The 24,426-nt window shown below is 40.3% G+C and overlaps 1 protein-coding gene across 19 annotated transcripts in view; it reads right to left on the bottom strand.

Annotated features, from left to right (window-relative positions):
- KIF21A (kinesin family member 21A) overlaps window positions 1–24,426 on the bottom strand; it is a 146,192-nt gene that overhangs the window by 65,029 nt on the left and 56,737 nt on the right. For 18 of the 19 annotated variants that reach the window (XM_036301519.1, XM_036301521.1, XM_036301524.1 and 15 more), the window contains exons 2-6: window positions 4,441–4,663; window positions 4,129–4,311; window positions 2,097–2,246; window positions 1,261–1,395; window positions 294–461 (exon numbers count right to left, since the gene is read on the bottom strand). In XM_036301519.1, coding sequence (XP_036157412.1) covers window positions 294–461; window positions 1,261–1,395; window positions 2,097–2,246; window positions 4,129–4,311; window positions 4,441–4,663 — 859 coding nt within the window. Of the gene's footprint in view, window positions 1–160; window positions 270–293; window positions 462–1,260; window positions 1,396–2,096; window positions 2,247–4,128; window positions 4,312–4,440; window positions 4,664–24,426 lie in introns of those variants that run through there. The other variant, XM_036301538.1, reaches the window with a different exon arrangement.

Genomic DNA, 24,426 nt, shown 5'->3' with positions numbered 1-24,426 from the left:
TTAAATGTGGAATTTTGTAACTCCCTTCCACAATATATACTATTTTCTGAATAGATCATAAATTTTAATCCAACTAAATTTACATACATGAAGAGAATTTGAAATGTGAAAGACTAAAAAATCATGAGATCAAAATTCAGTGCATTATGTCTAAGCTTACGAGTTTATGGTAACTCATTTCTCGGCTTAGTGCATGAAGACTTTCCACTTGGGTATTAAGTATTACAAAAGAGAAAAGAACAATGGAACATCTCTGATGTATTCTCAGCACACAGCCTCAGTCTTAGTCTTACAAGTCCACAGTTGATGGAAATGCCTTCTTTTGCCCTCTCGCCTGTGGCTCCAGTTCGCTTCAGTCTTTCTGATCCTGCCAGATCAACAAAATGGAACTTTGCAGTCAGGGTTTCAAATTCATTCATCTGTGATGATTCAGAAATCACCTTGTTATCAGTAGCATTTTCCTGCAATTGAGGACAATAATTGAAAATATTTTTATTAATGTGAGACTAAATATCTTCTAACCCCTTTCCACACACACACACACACACACACACACATATACACACACATGCAGACACGCACACGCACACGCACACGCACACAGAGGCATATAGCCAAATAATTATAAATGTAAAAATGTCTGCTGGCATTAGAAGCTTACAACAAAGTCAGAAAGAAACTTGACAGTCAGGACCCAGGTGTTATGAACTAAGATTTTGCTTATATTAATAAAAGAACACCTATAGCACACAGTCCCCAAAAGCAAAGCATCTCGGGTGACTACCTCCATCACCACATGGCCACAGCTTACTTTCCGGCTGCCATAGACACATATCCAAACATTTATTTCAAAACCTTACACAGTTAGCCAGCTTCAGCTTAAACAGGATCAGAGACATCTCATTGGGAAAGGAAATAATTAAACAAACTAAATGTGGTTCAAATGTACTCTTCTCCTGGGATTTATGTGATTTTAGGGAAAAGATGACTGAAAGTTTAAGAAATCAGAACTAGTGCCCTAACTGGTTTGGCTCAGTGGATACAGCATCGGCCTGCAGACTGAAGGGTCCCAGGTTCGATTCTGGTCAAGGGCATGTGCCTTGGATGCGGGCACATCCCCAGTGGGGAGTGTGCAGGAGGCAGCCGATCGATGTTTCTCTCTCATCGATGTTTCTAGCTCTCTCTTCCTCTCCCTCCCTCTCTGTAAAAAATCAATAAAATATATTTTTTTAAAGAAAGAAATCAGAACTAGTAACTCACAGCATCTATTTGGGGACACATTCTGGTTTGACACAAGTGTATGGTAAAAATGGCATGTGAGCGAGAGCTCTGAACATTCATCTGCGTGCTAGCTGTGGTCCGGGATAAAGCACCCAGCTTCAAACACTGCATCATCTGGAAAAGGGGAAGAAAGAACAATGTTTAAGCAAGATACCATACAATAGGAAGTCTGAGCTAACGCTAAAACCCACTATGTTGAGGGATGTAAAGGATGTGGAATTTCATATTATTTTAGTTACATGCACTTTTTGAGCTGGACTTCTCAGTATAATAGCGTATTATCTTTTAAAGAGGAGAAAACACTGAGATTCCATTGTTTGCCTTTTGCTGACATTTGCAGCTTTTATTCCAAACTGTTACAGTGGAACACTTGGGAACAAACTGAGCAAAATCTTGAATTACTCAGGCTACTCTGTATCGTCTGTCAAAATATTTTTGTAACTTTTCTTAACAGTCTCCCTTTAGGAGCCATGGTAAAATCCTATATATGTGAAGGCAAAAGGTGCAAAAGGATTGTGGTCCCAGCCTTCACCTTTAATGACAGAACTCTCTTTTCCTAGCTGTGAAAGAAAACTATATATACAGTGTCTTGGACTCTTTTGATGCTACAATAAATGAAGTGACTTTATCATAGCTGTGACATTTTTAAGAATAAAATCCTGATATAAAATATATGAGGAAAAAAGGCAAGATTTTTACAAGATGTTACACCTAAAAATACAAATTTAAGAATTTGATCTTAAGCAAACTATAAGCAAAGCTGAATATTAAATAAAGCCAAATATGCCCTATTTTAACTATAATATGAATGTCACCTCTGATTCTGTATTCACAGTACGTGTTGTAACTCCCACAGTATAAATTCCTCCAGTTGAATCTTCATGAATTCTTATATTTGATTTTTTATTTTTTGCATCAATATCACGTGTGGTATCAAATAAGTCAAGGACCTCTTCATTGTACAGCTATCAAAAAGAAATATTGCAGGTTTACATTTAGAAGAAATTGCCTCATGGCTTAACAACATGTAGTGCATAATGTTATCTTTCAAATATATCTTAAAAGTTCTTCAAAATGACATATATTTCTTCAAAATAGGTAAAAAATGAATGAGGCAATTATTATTACAAATTCAAATGAATGTCAGGTTTCTTTATAAGAGTAAGAACAGTAAAGAATGTAATCAAGTTGAGAGCTAGCTAAAATGATCTATTAATCCTTTGCAAGTGATAAATATCTATATATATATAAAAAGCCAGTGACCGAAATGCTGTAATGACCATAATGACCAGTCATTATGATGCCCACTATGGCCAGTGAGCCGGCCTGATTGAGGGGTGGGGCCGGCCAGCCAACCTCCTGTAGCCCCTCCCCCTGGAGGCCCTACCCCAGATCTGCTGCCCCTCCCCCCCAGCCAGTTCCACCCCCAATCGGCCCCCCCACACCAATCAGGGGTAGGGCCCACCAGCCAATCACCTTCTGCCCCTCCCCCCCAGCCAGCTCTACCCCCAATCGGCCCCCCCCCACATCAATCGGGGGTAGGGCCCACCAGCCAATCGCCTTCTGCCCCTCCCCCCAGCCAGCCTGGCCCTGATCGGGCTCCCATGAGGGCAGGACAGCCAGCCAACCTCCCTCCATCTCCTCCTCCCAACAGGCCTGGTCCCTATCCACTCCAATTGGGGCTGGGCCAGCTGGACCCCACCTGTGCACAAATTCATGCACTGAGCCTCTAGTTTATAAATATAAGCAAACTCTAAGAAATATGTACCAAATGTAGACAAATCCTAATTAAGATTTTAAGAGGTTTTACTACTTAAGCTAAAAATATATTTCTTATTGCCCTACAGCCTTTCTTAATGTATCTAAAACTTAATACTTAATGTTTGCAAGGTTGGCAATGATATTAGTGTTTCTGTGTCAATAGAGACTGACAAGATTGAGCTACTCCTTGGAAGAGGATGCACACACCATTTTTCTATCAGTATGCTTTAAAGTCTCAATGCCCAGCAACATTTTGGAGAGTAAAAGGGAAGATGGAAGAACTTTTTTTTTTCTTTTTCCATCAGTTACTTATCTTGCTTTGGTTTTTACTAAATTGGGATGGCTATTAAAATCAGCAGTAAGGTAACTGCTGTTAATTTGAATTGTTTTCTATTTTGTGCTGTATAATGTCAAATAAAATGTTTCATCAATGACCAAATATTAGTTCAGGTTATCCAGACTAGAATTAAACTAGAACATTCTTTGAATGAAGCACCCAGAATTATAATGTCACCCACCATTCACCTAACTGCAATATTACTCATATCCGACATGTCCTTTGATTGTCATGTCCCTCCCACCAGACTACACTGACCTAAATGAATCCAAACCTGCCCCAACCTTCGGACTTTGCATCAAAACATCTGCCTATCCTTGCAGGAATACCAGCTTCTGCAGCCAGACTAGTGCTGCAGCCAGACTAGTGCTGCAGCCTTAGTCCTATTATTCCTCATGTTCTCTCCCTCCCTTTCGGTCTTAATCACTGAGTTTCCAGCACTTTGTGAGCCTACCTACATTATAACAGTAATTATAGATAGGGTCCAGAGAGATTCTGAAATAAACAATATTAATTCTTTTACTCTATGGACACTGGCCAAGTGTTTATAATCTTAAAAGCCAACAAATAAGGAATACTTATCTATTGTCTATTCTTCCTGCTACCTATGACCTAATGTTCATTTACTAAAACATTTATTGAGCACTCTGTGCAAAACACTGTACCAGAAGCCAGAAGCATAAAATCATAAAGTCTATGGTCTCAAGGACAAAATTTAAAATAAACGAATGACACAATTAGTCCTTTACCTCTAAGAATTGTGCATTCACTTTAAAATCTGGAGGAGGAAGCCCATTTTTCATTGCGGTGTGTTTTTTTTCTTCAATGCTCTTGAAAAGGTGTTTAACAGCACGAGAAATAATACCCTGTTCTTCCTCGATGATGTTCACATCAAATCCTGTTCCCATGGTGTATGTTTTACCAGCTCCAGTCTGAATAAAGCAATGGAGAAAAATATGTGCTTGCTCATAATAACATAACCTCAAAGAACAATAATGAAAGTGCAACTGAATTGACACTTCTGAACAGTTACAGCTCTATGAAAATAATTTGGTACTTACTTGTCCGTAAGCAAAGACTGTAGCATTGTATCCTTCAAAACAACCTTCAATTAGTTTCTCTATGCAATGAGTGTAGATCTGTTCTTGCTGGGAGTCAATGTCAAACACATAATCGAAAGTAAAGGCTTTGTCTTTCCCTAGGAAGACCTGCGGTTCTCCCGGTGTGACCGATGTACAAATATGGCATCCTTCAATCTTTTCTTTGGCAAGTTGTGGTCTTATTCTGTGAGAAATAGTCAAGAAAAAATAAAAGAAGATATAATAAATTGAAGGGGAAAAAAACTAAGAAATAGGACAAAAACTCCTGGCCAATTTTTTTTTAAAAAACACTAATGTAATCCATGCCTGCTTCTTCTGCTGAAAAGTTTAAATAAATTATACTGAGTCCATTTCAGTGTCAGTTACTTAGCAATACCAAAAATCAGGAACAAGAGTAAATTAAATTAACATATTTTTGTGGGTGAATATGTTTCCTCAACTCTGTAAGAGGTAAAAGACTCAGTTAAATAATTCTGCTACCAAAATCCTCTTTGTTGCTGATTTTTTTTTAGAGTTATTTTTCTTATTTCCAAGATGGATGATACCTTGATGCCTTTTACTCGCCTGTGAGTTTTTTTTAACTGAATTCATGACATTGGTTCACAAAACCATACAGGTTTCAAGTGTACAACTCAACAAAACCCCATCTGGGCACTGTTCCGTGCACCCATCGCCCCAAGCAAGGCCTCTTCACCAGTGGTTTCCAAACTTGTTTGAACACATCCTTCTGTCAGCTTAATGTGTTTACGCATATTCCCACAACATATGTGTATGTGTATTCATTTGCAAATGATATGCATGTACGATATTGAGTTGCCATATAGTATGGCATACACAAAAAGCAGATTTTACTTAAAATTAAAAATAAAAACAAATTTCTCAAATTTACTACAAAATAAATACAGTATTTTCTCTCCAAAACCCATGAATCACCAGGTACAGCTCCTCGGGCTTCCTGACTGCACTTGGAAGAACATAGCACCAAACCCCCACCCCGATCTACTCCAGAGTCTTCTTCTTCTGCCTCTCTTCCTAATGCCAAGGCCTATTTTTATTTTCAAAGAAGGACAGTAAATACAATGATATGTGAACATAATAACCCAAAATCTGGCCCTCTTCTATTCATGCTGTAAACAGGACCATCCTGAACACACCCATCACTACTGACTTCTTGTACCTGGGTTTTTAAGAAGTTTCTATTTGCCACGGAGGAGAAGCAGTTTAAGGAAGAAAGGAAAGGCAACCAGTGATGGAAAATATGAAATGATAAAGACAGAGCAAAGAAAGTATTTTAAAGGATTCTGGTCCCACATTTTAATTTTTTCAGATATGGAAACAGGCCTATGGAAGTAGAACCAGTTCACCTATTTTTCAGAGTTAAAGTCAAACCTACGCCCAGATCTCCTGGTTTCAGCCCCTTCTGCTTCATCAGGATGAATGGTCAATGGAAGGATAGGAAAGACAATACTTAGAAGGGACTAGACATCTGCAACCCTAGTTATCTAAAACAGTATTCTATTCTGCCAAAAAAATGAATATATTTGTTAATGCAATTTTCTTTCCTCTAGGATAATGGTGTTTTTCTTTTACTAGTATAAAGTCTTTACCTTCGTGTATTTGTTGTAATAGGATGCAATGCTCATTGTGAAGCTAGCTAGGTACAATGGAAAGAGCAATGGAGTGGCCGCTAGGAGACCTGGGTTCTGTTACTTCTGTTCCTCTAAAGCAGCGGTTCTCAACCTGCGGGTCGCGACCCCTTTGGCAGTCAAACGACCCTTTCACAGGGGTCACCTAAGACCATCCTGCATATCAGATATTTACATTACGATTCATAACAGTAGCAACATGACAGTTATGAAGTAGCAACGAAAATAATTTTATGGTTGGGTCACAACATGAGGAACTGTATTTAAAGGGCCAGAAGGTTGAGAACCACTGCATAACACATGGTCTTCTCTCAGAGTTCCAGTCTCCTCACTTGTGGAAAGAAAGGGTCATTTCCAAGGTTCCTTTTAGATCTAACATGATTTGACTGCAGTATAGTTTATTATAAAAAGGAGAGAGAGAAAAATAATATTTATGCACTGTTACACAGATTAAATATTTAAATATATATATATACAAAACAAAGGGTTTCTTATAAGGAGCTACGTTGTGAACTATAAAAGCAGCCCATTGTAGTAGCAACTTGAGCTTTCTGATTCCACATTTCCTGTTTTTCTCAAAATTAATACTCTCTTCTCTCCAAACTCCTCTGTTCCTATCTCACTGCATCCAGCCAAGGGGAGGAAACCCAAACAAACCCCATCTCCTCGGGGGAATCACTGTTCCGACTGTTGCCAAGTCAGAAACAGGAGAGTCAACCTCAATGACTCCCTCTCCTGCTCCATCTATCTAATCTGTCTGCAAGAGCTATTATTAATTATCTCTGAAATTGCTCTCGAGCCCACACATTTCTCTCCTTCCTCACCAGCACCACCCTTATCAAGGCTACCATTATCTCTTACTTGGATTATTGCAAAAGTCTCCTCAGCAGTCATCTAGTCTTGGCCCCCTGACCTGTTCCACACCCTGTGATATTAGTGATATTTATAAAATATGAAGTTGATCAGGTAACTACCTTACTTAAAACCCTTCAGTAAGGCCCTAAATCTCTCTGCAGCCTCTCCTTTTGCCATGCTCCATGCTTTCATGAAAGGATTCTTGGTGGAGATGATTTCTTTTAAACCAGTTTCACTAACAAGGTATGCCCTCTTTGGCCTCTATGTCTTAAAATATGCTGTTCTCTGTTCCTGGCTTACTCTTCTCCACCCTCTCAATTCCCAACTCCTTCTCCAGCCTGAACATCTCCTGTTTACAATCTCTGTTTAGATTTCACTTCTTTGAGAAGATGCCACGAATGGTTTGCATTCCAACATAAAGTCATATCTGAGCCCAGGCTGTTCTCTTTCCTGAAAGCTACCACATTTACCCCAGGATTCTGCTTTCTCCTTGCTTGACCAATAGCTTTACTATGAAGCTTAATAAATCCCATGTAATAAGACAGATAAAAATAAATACACTATCTAAATGAAAAGTTTGAAATCAGTTCTGTATTAATTATAAGTAGTTATAACCATAGGCTAACTTATTTGACTATGGTTATAACTTTCTTTTTGTTGTTGCTAAATTATCACCTGAGGATATTTTTTTTCCATTGAATTGTAGAGAGCATGGAAGGGAGAGAGGGAAAGAGGAAGAGGAAAAGAAAGGAAGGAAAGAGAGAGGGAAACATTGATGAGAGAGAGATACATTGATTGGCTGCCTCCCCCACTTGACTGGGGCCAGGATGGAACCTGCAACCCAGGTATGTGTCCCCTTGACCAGGAATCAAACCTGAGACCCTTTGGTGTGCAGGCCACCACACTAACCATTGAGCCACCAGCCAGGGTTTGGCTGAGATACTTTCAATTTCATTTCAACAGAACAAAGAATAGTTGCCACTTGAACTGCAGATATAACAGCCAATTTAGAATTCCAGTGTCATTCAGAACTTAATCTCCTAACCTCCATTCATCTGATTTATAATCCTTGCTAATGGGGAGGAGTTTGCATTTGAAGCAATGATGCGCAATTCCATTCATTTGCCTGGGCAGAGAGAGAGAATGGCTTTAAAAACCAACAAGATGGGCAGAATCCTTTTCTACCGCAACCAGGCAATGGCAGTTGCCCAGCAGGTCTGACACACTCTCACCTAAGAGGGGATGGTCTCCCCTACATGCATATAATTGGAAGCTGACTATACTTCAAAGTTTAGGACTATATTCACTTTTTCAATTCCCCTTCAAAAATTAGCATGCTAAACTCTCCAAATACCTACATTTATACTCCAGTCAAGAATTCTCAGATGAAATTCTAATCCAACCCAAATCACCTGTTTTAATAATGTAAGGAGTTTGTACGGCTACAAACCTCAATTTTAAAACTATAATTTGAGCTTATGTGTAGACAAAATACACCAACGCTTCTCAGAAAGAGAAGACTAAAATTGAATCAGACATGTATTCCTCTAAATACTTTGAGATACACTTTTTCTTAATATTTTTACATAAAAATAAGAACATTAAAAACACCTAATTCCAACACTAAGAAATAATCAATGTTAACATTTTGGCTAGCATCAACACCAAGCAATAAAGAAAAATCCTTGAAGGCTTTTTAAATGTGTAATCATACAACTAGGTATATTTGACTGCTTCTTGAAAAAAACAATCATTCATAAAACTTATGTCATAAATATTTAGGATAACATTCTAATATTACATAGAAAAATTACATTATCGCCTGACCAGTGTTGTTCAGTTGTTGAGCATTGACCCATGCACCAGTAGGTCACTGGTTTGATTCTTGGTCAGAGTACATGCCTGGGTTGCAGGCTCAATCCCCAGCAGGGAGTGTACAGGAGGCAGCCAATCAATGTTGATGTTTCCCTTTCATCGATGTTTCTATATCTCTCTCGCCCCCCTCTCCCTTTCTTTCTCTTTAAGAATCAATAAAAATATATTTTTAAAAATTATAAAGGACAACAAAAATGGGGGTTCTATCTATCATATGACCTTGCTAATGGAGATGGTTTTTTGAAAAATGACACATTGGAAATGAATGTAGGCAGGGTGAGGCTGTTATGGAAAATAGTGACAGTTTTGCTAGAGAATGTGCTTTTTTTATTAGCATGAGGTATGGAACCTTTTATCCTTTGTGGGCCATCGACCAATGGCATGGGATCTGAAAGGAAAAGCCCGTGGAAAGCCATACAGGAAAAAAAAAAATCTGTTAAAACAGTCTGTGAAGGTTAAAAGTTTGAAACAGAACATGACTTGAGCTGTCAATTATTCAGTTTTATGATGAGAGGAGATAAACAAAGGTTGTGTCCATTTTCTCACATCTGAATCGTTCCCTCAATCTATAGCACCCATTCCGCCTGCTCTCACACTCCAGTGAAACTGCTCAGGCAGAAGGCGCCAATGGCCTTTCTATCTCCAAATAGAGTAGACCCTTTTTAGGCTTCATCCTACATCACTGATCTCTCCTAAGCACTTGATCCTATTTACAACTTATAAAGGAGAAAAACGTTTCCCTCTACCCTCCCAGGCTCTCCTGTAAATTAGACTGACAGAAGATTAACAAACAAAAAACAAATTGAAGTTGATCAATATGAAGTTTATTAACACGCATACACATGGGAATGAGTGATGAGCAACTCAGAAGGTGGTTAGAACTTGGATTTTTATAACATCTTAACAAAAGGGAAAAGGACTGAGTTTCTAGGACAGCAAATTGTGGGAAAATACATAAATATAGAGAGAAACTAATGGAAGACCAGGGCTAGTTAGAGTTTGTTAGGTAGATTCTTCTGATGCCATATCCAGTGATTAACTTCTGTGCTTCCAGAGAGAGGGGGGAGGGCTAACACCTTTACAAATACATGTCCTGCTTTTAGGCAAATAGGGGGAGGACAGATATTTTCTTGTTGCTGCTTTTTAATTGCCTTTCACTCAAAATATTTCAAAGTGGCATACCTGGGGATGGCATATACTGCTGCCCTTCAAACATCATATTTCTCAATTCTTTATAACAAGTTGGTTTTTGTGACATCCCTATTTTCAACTGATTCTGATTTATGAACCCATCTTTTCCCCTTATACCTCATATGCCAATTTACCTTAAAATGTCTGTTTCCCCCCAAAATGCTCCTATTGTTTCGCATGGTCTCTAAGATTTTCCTAATTAGGATTCTACCTATTAGTCCATTCTCAAGTCTAGTCACACCAAGCTACACCAAACCACTGACCATGTCTTGGTCAGCTTGTGCATATCATCTATCATGACAGTGGTTTTCTCTCTGCTTGGAATGCTCTCCCTCCATTTCTCTTTCTAGAAACCTCTTTGTAATTCTTTAAGACTTAGCTCAAACATCCTATATAATAAAAGCCTAATATGCAAATCAACCGAATGGCGGAACAACCAGTCGGCAGGGGGGCGGGGCTGGCGAGCAGGCAGTGCCAGCAGGCAGAGGGAGGGGACAGCGATAGGGGTGGGGGAGGTGGCAGCGACCAGCAGCAGCCAAGGGGTGATGGGGTGTGGGGCGGGGCCATGCCCACTGGTGCTATCCCCTGATCAGTTGCCCAGTTGCCTCCTGCAGATGGAGGCCAGCGGCAGCAGTAGCGGCGGGGTGATGGGGGTGGCGCCATCCCCTGATCGGCCCGCCTGGTAACCTCCCGCAGAGGGAGGTCAGACTGTGGCTTAAGCTGTCAGTAGGATATCCCCTGAGGGCTCCCGGACTGTGAGAGGGTGCAGGCTGGGCTGAGGGATCCCCCGCCCCTCCCCACAAGTGCACGAATTTTCATGTACTGAGCCTCTAGTCTCTACATACTTTTCTAAAGTGCTGCCTCCTTCCCCCAAGCTTGAATTAATCTAGGCAATTTACACATGATTTTAGAATACTATATATCAACTTGAATTCTTGCTGTTACACTATTAAATAAATTCTTTGAAGACAGAGAACATATTTATTCATTTATAAGACAAAGTAATTCAACAAATTTTTATTGACTGAATCTTATAGCATGCTCTAGTTAAATGGGGTGACATTCCAATACCAAGTATGCAGTCATCACAATAATGTAACTTGTGCTCCATCACTTTACTCTGTTACTAGAAACTTGATCTTGAGCAATCATTTAACCATTCTATGTCTCAATTTTCTAATCGATAAGATAAGGAGCCTAGATTTGACATTCTTAAGGTTCCTACTAGTAAGGTTCTTTCTAACTTCAAATTATATTATAATTATTCCTTTAAGAACAGCTAAATCCTGACTTAAAAGAAGCATCAATAAATGACCTTTTTTCCTTCATACTGTATATCTACTATTAGTGAAATCACTTGTTCTTTATTTCTCTGTGGTTCTTATTATGTGCTCCAATTTTTTTTTAATATATTTTATTGATTTTTCACAGAGAGGAAGGGAGAGAGATAGAGAGTCAGAAACATCGATGAGAGAGAAACATCGATCAGCCGCCTCCTACACATCTCCCAATGGGGATGTGCCTGCAACCCAGGTACATGCCCTTGACCGGAATCGAACCTGGGACCTTTCAGTCCACAGGCCGACACTCTATCCACTGAGCCAAACCGGTTTCGGCTTATTATGTGCTCCAATTTTTATAGTAAATGTTCCTGTGGCCAGAAGCACAAGGAACTTCACTGGTGAAAACATTATCTGGGCTCCTTGCAGTGGCAGTAGCTGCAAAGGTTAGAGTAGATTCTGGGACTGAGACCAGTCCTTAAATTGGGGCCTCTTTTCTGTTCTCCACCTTCTTCATAACCATAACTGGTTTTAGTGATGGAGAATATCAAATAAGCCAAAGGATTACTTTCAAGATGTCCTGGATAGGCAGAGAAATATGAAGCTAAACATTTTTTAGGGGGAATGGCTTATACTTGCTACCCTTTCAGCTAGAGTTTTAGTCACAAAAGTCAGCAAAACTGCATTTAACCTTTAATTGTTGGAAGAGACCTGAGCATTCCTGCACATTCTTGCTGTGTATCCCAAGAATGCAGGACCCTACCCAGCCAGCGTGGCTCGGTGTTTGAGCATTGACCTATGAACAAGGAGGTCCCGGTTCAATCCCCAGAGTGGGGCATGCAGCAGTGGGCCAGTCAATGATTCTCTCTCATTATTGATGTTTCTATCTCTCCCTCCCTCTCCCTTCCTCTCTGAAATCAATAAAAATATATTAAAAAAAAAAAAAATAAAGAATGCAAGCCCCTGACAGCTCTCTTCATGGAACCTTTCTCAAGGTTATATTTGCAGCCAGCAACTTTAGAGAGAATGCCTTCCACTTGGCCAAGAGTTGGCTTGCTTCTGCTTTCCATACAAACAGTGAACTCCCAAGCTAAGTGTTTCTTCATATCCCACTGCCTGCACAGCATCCATACAAGGATTGGTCTACCTGCACTGCCTCTATTGGATTGAGGGGGGAAAGCTGTTAAATCAACATGCAGTTCACAATGCTCATCGTACTGTGAGTAATGAAAGTCCTTCACCTCTTACTCCGGAGTCTGTTTCTGCCACTACACATGAGACAGTAACAAGCTCGCTTGTGTGAAATCTCAGGTTCCTCACAGTCTCACCTAACATGGACTAACTGTCCTTCAGCAAGTCACTCAGCCTGTTTCCCATATGTACAATGGCAATGTGATTTCTGCCACATCCGAATCACAGCATCTTGAACAAATGAGAAAATGTGTGGCAACAAAAGCCTATGTAGGTATAAAGTGTTGTTGTTTCAGCACCACTTGAAAATTCTCCAAATCACTTCTTTTGTGAGGCACCTTAACATCTTAAATTCATTTGGGTCTTCCACCACGTTAAGGAATGCATAATTTACTCTTTGCCTTCCCCACACTATAGCCATGTTTTTCAAAATGCCTTTGGATGCCCTGAATCTTTAAAGCAAGTAAAGGTAAAACTATTCTGTCAGGAATAGAAGGATAACACAATAGTGAACATGGTTACTTGAATATATGTGTACATATGAATATGCACACATATGTTGCTGTGCAAAGATAATCAAACTGAATAATATTATACCTCCATTTTCAATGAGAAGTCATAATCCTAAAGTTAACCTTTTAATAGTAATAAATAACAAACCCCCATTCATCCTGCTATTCATATCAGAAGAGAATATTATAAAAGCCAAAGTGGGATTCTTTCAATATTACTATGTTCACTATCTCCATATAGCCAGTAAAGAAATTTCGTTTGGAATGGAGGACCAAGTTCCTGAGTAACAGATTCTTTTAAAAGGGAATTAAATTGTTATAGTACAATTTTTCCTTACACTAAATTAAATTTGATTAAATGCTAATGACTAGAATGTTGACAAATGACTAATCAATGATTCAATGATTTGTAGTTATTGAAGAGATGCTGACTTCAGAAACATAAATAACTACATGCATTGTAATTTATAACCTCTCAAGACTTGTACACCCCTCCCCCCCGCCAAACTAGAAGAGTAGCACTAGCATCACTCATTAACCTAAATCCAAGGATGCTGCTAGTCACACATATTTTTAAACACGTAGTTTCGTAGTACCGCCCAGACTTTCTCACTCACCCTCACCTCCCCTATTGTTCCCCATTTCATTAAAAGCTTCACAAGGGATAAAGCCTCTTTTGCTAACGGATTGGACAAGTTATTTTTATTTTTCCCCACAAAGAGAAGAGGAATAACTTACAAAATATCTTCCTTTTTGCTGCAGGTCATTGCTAATTACTTGCCCTGTTAGAAAACACTGTTGTCCTTAATCTATGGTTCATAAATGTGACAAATTTTTCCATTACCTCAAAGTCGCTGTACACGGTCTCTTCTTTTTATTGCTTGAGTTATTCTGACCTCATCCCCACGCGATTGTTGTCGTTCTCCAGTTCACTCAGTATTCTGACCTGATTCCCACTTTGTGTGGCTCTTACTGACAGCTATCTGTAACTAGCCCACTTGGCACCCTGCTAACACCTTTGTTCTTCCTCACAGACACCAATAAATCCATCCCCGGCAAAGATCCTTTGCCTTTCTCATTTGTCACCGTTTTTGGATGATCATTATATTGGATGCTACTTACTGGTGTCCAATTTGATATCTTCATGTTAATTTTATCTTACTAATTTCCTCCCTTCCATTTCTTACAAAATAGGACAGCTATCATTTTGTCCCTATCACTGAGCCACTGGAGTTTCAGGTCCCTATTTTGATCCTCTCCTAGTTCACTCCAGTTAGTAGACACACATTAAGTAAGGATCTGCCCTACTTTAACCCTCTCCACCTTCTGCTCTAGAACAACGTTTCTGACGCCCCACAGGAACTGGCTAGACCATGTGTGGACTTATTGAATTGTTTTCCTAAGAGACCGGACACTGCATAAGTAACACAGGTCCACAAAAAGAAACTCCCCTCCCAGAAATGGATCTTTAATTACAAGGATGATTGATGGACAGAAAGGTATTTCTTCAAGACATTCAAGGGGAATCTCAGTAATTCCATTAAGTCTGTAAAAAGCCTGAGAACAATAAAGCACAGCAGCCTGGCCGGCTTGGCTCAGTGGTTGAGTGTCAACCTATGAATCAGGAGGTCAAGGTTTGATTCCCAGTCAGGGCACATGCCCAGGTTGCAGCTTGATCCCCAGTGTGAGGCGTAGGAGGCAGCTTATCAAGGGTTCTCTCTCATCATTGATGTTTCTATCTCTCTCCCTCTCCCTTCCTCTCTGAAACCAATAAAAATATTTAAAAAATAAACAACTAAAGCACAGCATTGTATACCAAGGATCAGGAAGTATATACGTCTATGAATAACAGAGATGGAGAGGAGAACTTCACTTCTGAATCCATTAATAATGAATCACTTTTTAAAAATTACCCCAAAATCGTATCCTAATCTGTAAAACCAATGATATACTACTGCCTCATCTCTGTATGGTCCACCTGATTCAAGTTTATTCTAACCCAGGATCACCAAAAGATATTCATAGTCATACCTATTTTCAATTAAAACATTTCATTTACAGTGTGCGCTGTCAATATTTGGGGCTGTGATTCTATACTAAGCTACTCAGTCTCTGGTTTGCAACTCCACTTGCAAAAAGATCTGTTCTCCTCAAGTGCAGTTCCGTGCTGGCTAACAGGGAAAGGAAGTGGGGGTAAGAAGATGAAGGCCACGGCGCCACCTTCCTCTGACATCCACGCTCATGTCTCAGACCTTGTGTTCCCCGTGGCCCACCTGAGGTGCAGCACAGTGAGAGAAGCCCTCTCTTAGGTGAGGAAACTAGTATCTTCATTGAGGGCAGCATCATGTCACTCTCTCGGTTGAATACCAGAAGTTCAGAAAACTACAATGAAATAGTACACACAAGCTGACAAAATAAAGAAGAAAGTGGCCAAAAATAAATAAAAAATAAAAAGAAGCCAAATTCTGGATTTAGAGAAAAGTGCAATTCTCGGCGTCACTAATCAACCCTTTTGGAAACTCTGGGGCTTTCTTCTTTAACCTTTCTCTACAGAAAATCAAGAGCTTCCACTCAAAAAAAAAAAAAAAAAAAAAAAAAGAAGAAGAAGAAGAAGAAGAAAAGAAAACAAACAAACAAACAAACAAAAAGGGATTAGGAAACAGGGAACTTTAAGTGACAACATGACCTATTCACCTATTGTCCTAAGTAAGTGCTCAGAAAATGTCTGTTGTTACTGGTGGCTGTATGTGGTAGCTTATCTATAACTCAAGGCCATCAGAAAACTTGAGTCAACAAATTCCTATGGCACACCTACTAAATGTCAAACAGTGTAGGACCTAAAAAGCCAAAACAAAAAACCTGAGTAGGGTAGCCATGGGAGGTGGGGGTGAGGAGGGGATGGAGGGGAAGAGAGGGGAGCTAGAAGAAAATTAAACATGTGCTCAAAAGAATATTATATATAAAGGAGAATTCAAATGGAATAATGATTAGTCAGAGGAAAATGGCATCAGTACAGAAAAACCTTAAATGGGAAATTTAATCTAGTTGTGGAAAGGTCATTAGAATTCTCCAGAATGGGCAGGGAGAAAAGGTCAGTTCAGGCAAAACAGGCAAAGATACCTGAAGTGTATTTGTTCCTGATTGCAACATAGTTCTTTGGGGCAGAAGCACCAGGATAGCAAGAGTTGTTAAAATTTTAGGGATGTGATATCACCTAAGTTGGCATCCTACCTAAGACATTATTCTCTAAAATATACACCCTGGTGCCCTGACCAGTGTGGCTCAGTTGGTTGGAGCATCATTCCATGCACCTAAGGGTCGCAGGTTGGGGTGTGTGGGAGGCAACTGATCAATGTTTCTATCTCACATTGATGTTTCTCTCTCTTTCTCTCCCTCTCCCTTCTTCTCTCTCTCTAAAATCAATAAAAAATAAATTAATAAAAATAAAAACATCCTGGTCTCTGCAAAATGAAAGATGCAACCAAAAGGCATACAAGAGCCATACTAGAGATCTCTGCCAAATATTTTTTTGTTTTCCTCTCTAGATCAATTCTTCACTCATCTTCACCTTACCCTGTTCCCTAGCTGACTGACCTTCATTGGCTACAGTGGGATCCCTACAGCTTCCAGTGGGGTTCTTGCCCTCCACTTTCAGAACATTGTAAGATAGAAGTGGGATGATTTTCCTGGTTCCTTCCCCACCAGGTCCTTTTGTGGGCTGTGTCCCTCTACCGGAGGCCACAGCTGTATCAGGACATCTCCAACAGTAGAGCACTAACACCACAGTACTGCCTCATTCACTTGGAGTTTCCCTTAATGCTGCCCATCCTCTACCACACTCTCCCCAGTCATCCTGTCTGAATGTACCATCTGCTACCTGTTCATGATCCTGAGAGAATCAGAGTTAGTCTCAGAAAATGACAACAACCCTTTTTTAGTATTACCATTGTCACCACCCCATTTCTGATATCAATACTGACCGAGAATACAGAGCCACCAAAGTCCCTCCAATTCTCTAGCCCTTCACAAGCAAGCCATTGAGCCATTCTGTTTCCTGGGAAGGGCTGGAGTTTGAGGTACATGTACTGGATTTTATTGTTAAATATGTGATAACACAAAGATTAAAATGCATTCTCTTTATTTGTCAAGAGAATTAGTTTTCTAAATTCTTTCAATAAAAAAAAATAACACTTCAGTTTTGTTTTCCAAACTTAAAGAAAAGGTGAAAGAAGATTTAAGAGAGACGGGGTAAAGAGAGAAGTAATCTCAGAATGAGAATTTATAACTAGATGATATTTCGACTCCCATTCCAAAATCAATGTTTCTAATACCTTTTTTTTTTTATTATACTCCATCCCATTTATATACAAATTTTTCAAAAATATTTACATAAAGCCCCTTCTAAATGCAACCACATGTCTTCCTGGTAGAAATAAAGGGATCTCTTTCTATGCTTAATAATGCTGTATGCTTATTAAATTATTTTATCATGAGAAAAACTGGCATTATGACTATATATAATAACAGTTCCACATCCTTGATCGCAGGTGTACATTATCTATGTTACAACATTCCATAGAAGGGGAAAGACCTATCATTTCAGCTATTTCTTAGAAATGAAAGTAATATTTATAAGTATGGATGATATTGTGCAGATTAAGATCTGGTTCTAAACTAATGAACACAAGTTATTGATACCAACGTTTAGCATCAAGAAAATACCATTTCTACCACAAACACTAAAATAAGCCATGATTCTGTCATCTCCCAATAAACCCAAAGTGACAGGTCAAAGCAAAGGCAGGGAACACATTTTTTTAAGGAAAGTGTAGTAGGTCAAATTTTAACTGATCCCCAGTTACCGACACCGATATACTAGTTCTTGCCCCTTTCAGTGTGATGAAACCTGTGCATATGACAGAATATCACTTCTAATTCAATTACTGACCAGTTGGTTTGATGTTTTAAAAAAAGAAAATCAATCTGGGTTGGCCTGACCTAACCAGGCAGGTGAGCTTTTAAAAGAAGGTCAAGTATCAAGAGACTTGCTCCTGCTGGACTGCAGGAAGAGAACAATCATGTCATTAGCTGCATACCTCAAAGGATGCCTTCGGGACACCAGAGATGTCTCCAGACAACAGTTAGTATGAAAACGGGGTCTCAGTCATACAACCACAAGGAGCCGAATTCTGCCACCAAACTGCATGAGCTTAGAAAATAGGTATTGAGGCCCAGATGAGAACCACAGTTCCAACTGACACTTCAGTTACAGCCTTGAGAGACCTGAGCAGAGAATTCATGACCAAAAAACTTACTGTACTGTAGAGAGCGGCTACAGTGTTTGGACAGGTTCAAGCCTCAGAATAATGAGAGGGCACAGTCCTCTCGTGGCAAAGCCACGTGCAAGTCCTAGCTTCGAGGGCAAAGCCCTCCCAGCACAATTATAGCCAAAGACTATAGTTGTAAGCTTGACCTTATGGTCCGAACCTGTAGCCCCACGTGGCTAAGTGATATAGGCTGCGGGAGGTGCAGCAAGTAAGCAAAACTTGATCAGGCGCATGTAATTGAGTAGATTCAAAACTCATGAGAATGTTATAACCACGCCCTTACTTTGCCTCGTGGAATCTGGCTATAAAATAAAGACTCGGCTTGTAGTCTGTGGTGCTGTCACTAGCTCTCCATCAGCGAGGACAGCATCCCACCCAGACCCAGCTTTTTTCTCTTGTCTGTTTTCCCAGTCCTTCACCGCCCCCTTTCAGGCTTACTGAACCTGGCTGAGTTGGCGCGGTACATATGGCGCCCAACGTGGGGCTGAGTATGCCATGGCCGTGCCGGCTCAGCCCACTGTACAAACCAGGATACTTTTGAAAGTGAAAGGGGTACACTTAATAACCATCCCAGGACAACAGTCAGAATTAGGGCTGTCCCCGGAAAACTGGGATCAGCTTACTCATGGTGCATGCATAGCAGAGAATTCAACCAAATTGTAAAGATGTGTATTTCAGCTCAAAATGAGGGAAACGTTTTTAAACAATTAATCCATCAAAAAAAAAAAAAAAAAAAAGAAGATGGATTGCTTTAGGAGGTAGACAGGTACCTACAATGGCTGGCTACTGACAACAGATACCGTGGGACAAAATCTCAAACCAAGCTGCATGGAGAATCACCTCATATGTTTCAGTGTATTGATTTTGTTTCATTGTTTTTAATTCATATTCCCAGACAAACTGAATCAGGATTTCTAGGGGGATGGGGAGGAAGAGAGGCAGAATATATATGTTTAATTCATTCTGCAAGTGATTCTAATGCAGTGCCAGCTCAGTGATGAGCAGTGACATTTGCACTTTATTTTGGTAATGGACCCTACGACCTTAGGGTCCTCATACACACGTACATATAATAATGCCGCTACTTCTACAACCCGCTTCTCTCCCAAACACAATCTGCGAAAAATATAAAATTGAAGTCACTTCTACTGGAGGTACCCCAGGAATCCCTCACCACTGGACTCTCTGCCCCCAGTAGCCCCTTGGGCTCCCCTGTGAAACCCAGGGCCCCTCAGAGGACAGGCCTATGAAAACCATGCCTCCATCATTGCAAGTAGGCATCTTCAGGATGCCCACAGTTTACTGTAACTACCCAGAGAAGCTACTGTTTTTAAAATTTATGTATTTGGTGTTTGTCTCAATTAACATAAGTTGGGCCTTGTCATCCACCTTTATAATATTACCTTTCTTCAGTGTTCAGTTATTCTGCCTGAGGATACTTCAGGTTGAGGTGCAGGTGAAGGGTGAAGAACCTATTCGCTTTTCATCAGTCCCTTTAAAGCATGGCAGATTCAGCCCCTTATTTACTTGTAGGATTTTATTTTTAAAAGGAGACAATTTGGAGTTCATAAAAGTTTGAAAACCATTTTTATCAAGTAAATTCCTGCATATGGTAAGAGATGAACTAGATGATCCTAAAATCCCCTTACACATCAGCTGTAAAATTCTAAAAACTTCCTATTGTGATGATTTTAAGAACAACTGCAGGTAATATGATTGCCAATAAAATAAAAACATGGATCTTGTTTCAGAGGGCAGAGCTGCCCATGTCTCTTAACTTCCCAGGTCAACTTTAGGTAATAAAAAAGATTTCACTCCAAGGGGGTATGTAACAGATTCAGCAGACCTAGATTTTTAAAAATTACTTTCATATCTATGGACTGAATGCATTCTTCCAAATGTTGAAGCCCTGCCTCTCAATGTGATGGCGTTTTGATGTGGGGCCTTTGAGAGGTGATTGGGATTAGATGGGCTCGGAGGGTGGGCCTCCCATGATGTGATTAGTGTCCTCATAAAAGGAAGAGAGGCCAGAGCTCACTCTCTTCCTCTCTCCCAATCCTGTGACAACACAGAGAGAAGGCTGCCGTCTGCAAGCCAGGACGTGGGCCCTCACCACAAACTGGATCTGCCAGCACCTGGATCTTTGACTTCCAGCCTCCAGAATTGTGAGGTATAAATGTCTGCTGTTGAAACCATTCACCTATGGTATTTTGTTATAGCAGCCTGAGCTGACTAAAACACTGTTTTGGGGTTTACTCTATGAGACAACTCTGCTATCTTACACAGTCATGCCTGCTAAGTGCTGTGAGGCAGGACTGGCAGTGAATGAGTCTCAGTGGGACTCAGGATACAGATACGTTAAAAAACAAACAAAAAAACGAATCTTGGCAGCCTCTCCAAATGTACAATTAACAAGCCATATTTTTCTAAACACACACACTGTACAGCATGTGGAGTGAAATTAACCATCAATGAAGTTGTTTTTCTAATAGTTAAACTTCCACCCTTGCTTCATTTTTTACAGTTTATTTATATTTTAGAAGGTCCCCAGATATCATCCAGGCAGCTTTATAGTAGTTCAGGAAGAAACAGGAATGGAACATAAAAATTAGAATTCCCCATAAAATTCTCATCAGTTGTATTTAGCCTATTCCCTTAACGTGTGTGGGGTTTTTTTATATAAAAATTTTGAGAAGAAAAAGAACAAGTGATTGAAAAAGAACAAGGCCAGAAGGAAGTGAAAAGATCCCTGACAAGTGGGCATGGGCAGATATCACAGAAAGCTGGCTGTGGCTGAAACGTTTTAGGCTGTCAATGTAATAAAGAAACATTGGAGAACAAAGTATCATTGATACATGCACAGAATGCACTTTAATCCTCTTCTTGAATTGAAGGTCAGAGGAAATAGATAAATCTCATCCATTAGTGTGGATACTAAAAGAGTTAGGAACCACATTTGTACATTCTGAGAAAACAAGCTGAGTGTCAGGAATTGAATAAAAATGTCATTCGAGATTTCTGAGCCTCAAAGAGCTCGCCAGGCCATTAGCTTTTCCTTTCTGGCAAATGCCTAATATCCAGAAGTAGATTATGACGGTTCCTGCATTACCAACAACAAAATGAAGTCCTAAGTAACAGACATTTTAGGTTAATTATAAGAATGAAAGAAAATAGGAATCGTCCTACAGTCAAATCAATTTAATAAATAATTTATTGTGTAAATTATTTTTTATACCCTTATATGTAAGATATAATGCTAGACACAGCTGGAGAAATAAAGATGAATAAAATTTAACACTCTGACTCCTGAGAATTTATCATCCAATGCAGGAAATATGACAAACACAAAAATAACTGTAATTCAACAAGATATGTTAGTAAACAGCATAAAAGAGGTTTAGAACAGGACTTCTCAAACTTTAATGTCCATATGAATTAGATAGGGAGCTTCTAAGGATGCAGAATCTGATACTGAGGGTCTGAGTAAGAGCTGAGGTGCTGCATTTCTGTAAGCCTACAGGTGATGCTGAGATGGAAGACATCACGCTACATTAGAAAAAGGAAGAAAGTACAGTCACGACAGGAAGGGAAGTTGATGTTTCAGAGGCTTCTTAAGTAGGGTTTTGTGGAAAAAGAAATAAAATGTAAAATAAACAAAAAAAGTGCTTCTTTTTTTTTTCTAACAGTGTGTTTTCACTTAAGATAAATTCTAATATTATTATTACTTCTTGCCAGAAGCCGGTCCATCCTTGCTGCTTGACACAGTCGCTGCAGGATAGAAACATCTGCACAGCATATGTTTCAAGGGACCTGGCGTATATAGCATACTGTTCTTAATATATTTGCTCCCCTTAGCGCTCTGTGTTTTAACAAAGGTCACCTCTCCGAGAAAGGTTGTTTCCCCAGGTAGGGATTTTTCCCTGAAGTTAGGGAGGGGATGAAGCTCCTTAACTAAGTGCCAGGCGGGTAATTAATCACTTTAACTACGAACAATCATGCTTAAGCTACATAATCTTTACTCCCTGGAATGGAGATAAGAAACGCCCTAACCTTTGGAATAGAGATTGATAGGATTGGAATCAACTGGTATAAATACAGATGTAAGAAGACAGAACCCACACACAGAACTTAGAAGACAGAACTTAGAAGACAGAACTAAGAAGACAGAACCAAGAAGACAGAACCTACACAGAACCTAGAGACAGAAGAACTTCGCTGGAGAGAACATGGCAAAAGATCCTGGACAGAAACTGGCAACAGAACCTAGAGACAGAACCTAGCGAGAGAACATGGCAAAAGATCTTGGACTGAACCTGACTATAGAACATGGCAAGAGAACCTGACTAGAACCTGGTGACTGAACCTGGCTGGAGAACCTAGCGAGGGAACATGGCTACAGAACCTGGCTGGAGAACCTGGAGAACCTAGCAAGAGAACATGGACACAGAACCTGGCTGGAGAACCTAGCGAGGGAACATGGCTACAGAACCTGGCTGGAGAACCTGGAGAACCTGGCTGGAGAACCTAGCAAGAGAACATGGACACAGAACCTGGCTGGAGATCCTAACCAGAACTTCGCTGGAGATCCTGACCAGAACTTGGCTAGAGATCCTGGCTAGGCTGCTGATCAACTGAACGCTGCCTCTGTGTCATTCCTTCCTCGCCGACTCTGTCGACACCTTTGGGGACCCCTGGACCTGCTGGGGTTGGACCCCAGCATCTGGCACCCGAACAGGGACCCCTAGGTAAGCGCCCCGCACTCGGGACAGATAGGACTCCACCATAGGAAGAGGGTGGATAGTCTTCGCCGACTCCGTCCACACCTTTGGGGACCCCTGGACCTGCTGGGGTTGGACCCCAGCAACTTCTATTATTTTAAAAGAGCTATCTTCTATTACCTGTAGAAACATAATGGACAGAATTCTGTTACAATGCCATTCCTAATAACTAAGGGCTCTAGACATTGCACAGTCCAGCAGCTTAGCACTATGGTGTTGTAAGTGATAGTTCACAGGACAAGCTCAACAAGAAAGCTCAAAAGCCCATAAAGCTGACCCTGGTTTGTATGTCCGACCCCAACACCCTTGGACAAGGCTGCCCCAAATGTTGACAGCCACACCCATGTGGAAGGATGTAGAATGTAGATTTTCATTTTCTGTTGCTGGGTAACAATTTATTATAAACTCAGGAGCCTAAAACAATACCCACTGACTTTCCCCCACAGTGCAGAACAAAGATATTCTTAATATTCCTTCTTAAAATATTTGAATACTCAGAATCCTTATGAAATGTAGACAGCAACTCTGATTTCACAGAACATAAATGGTTTATACAAAGGTAAACTCCTGTACCCATCAAGGTAACTATCCTTGATTTAGAAACTGAAGGATTTAGAGCACAGAGGCCAACCATAAACCCCACAAAACTATGTCTCGATTAATGTTTGGCTATGTTTCCTTGCACGTGGAACTAATTAGTGAAAATACTCAGGAAATCCACTAAATTCCTGTATTACACACGTGGGGACTGTGAAAGCCTATACATGCTCTGCTGCAGCAGGAGGCCCGCTTTGAAGGTTCTCTCCCCACAAGAAAGGGGTATATCTCCAACATCCACCTTAGATCTGGCCACAGAATATAATAAACAATACAGAAGCTCCCAAAGGACACAGCCAGGAACCACAGAGCACAGGTGATTTCCTCCCTGAGGGCAAGGGGGCAGGCTTGCCAGGAGGGACAACAAAGAACTTTTTCTACTTCCAGGATAAAAATCTTCATGATTCCTACACACAGGATTTGGCCGTTGCTGAGTGACGATTGGGTTTCCTTTCATCCCCTTTTCCAAATGGGAGTGTCTTGTCCAGCTTCCCCTCTACACTGCCTTTTGGATGTGTTACCTGCCTCAGCCTTACCATTGTGCATTAGATGTGCATGTAGGGGACTTGGGGGTGAGCAGATGGCAGATCAACTGTCTTTCAGATCGAATGTGTCAGACATGATAAGTAATGTCGGGGCTTGAGAGAAAGAACTGACTTCGTAGCACTCAGGTACAATAAACTACGAGATGAATA

Source organism: Myotis myotis, unplaced genomic scaffold (assembly GCF_014108235.1).
Source record: "Myotis myotis isolate mMyoMyo1 unplaced genomic scaffold, mMyoMyo1.p scaffold_m19_p_3, whole genome shotgun sequence".
Lineage (NCBI taxonomy): Eukaryota > Metazoa > Chordata > Mammalia > Chiroptera > Vespertilionidae > Myotis > Myotis myotis.
This window is presented reverse-complemented; position numbering and strand designations above follow the sequence as displayed.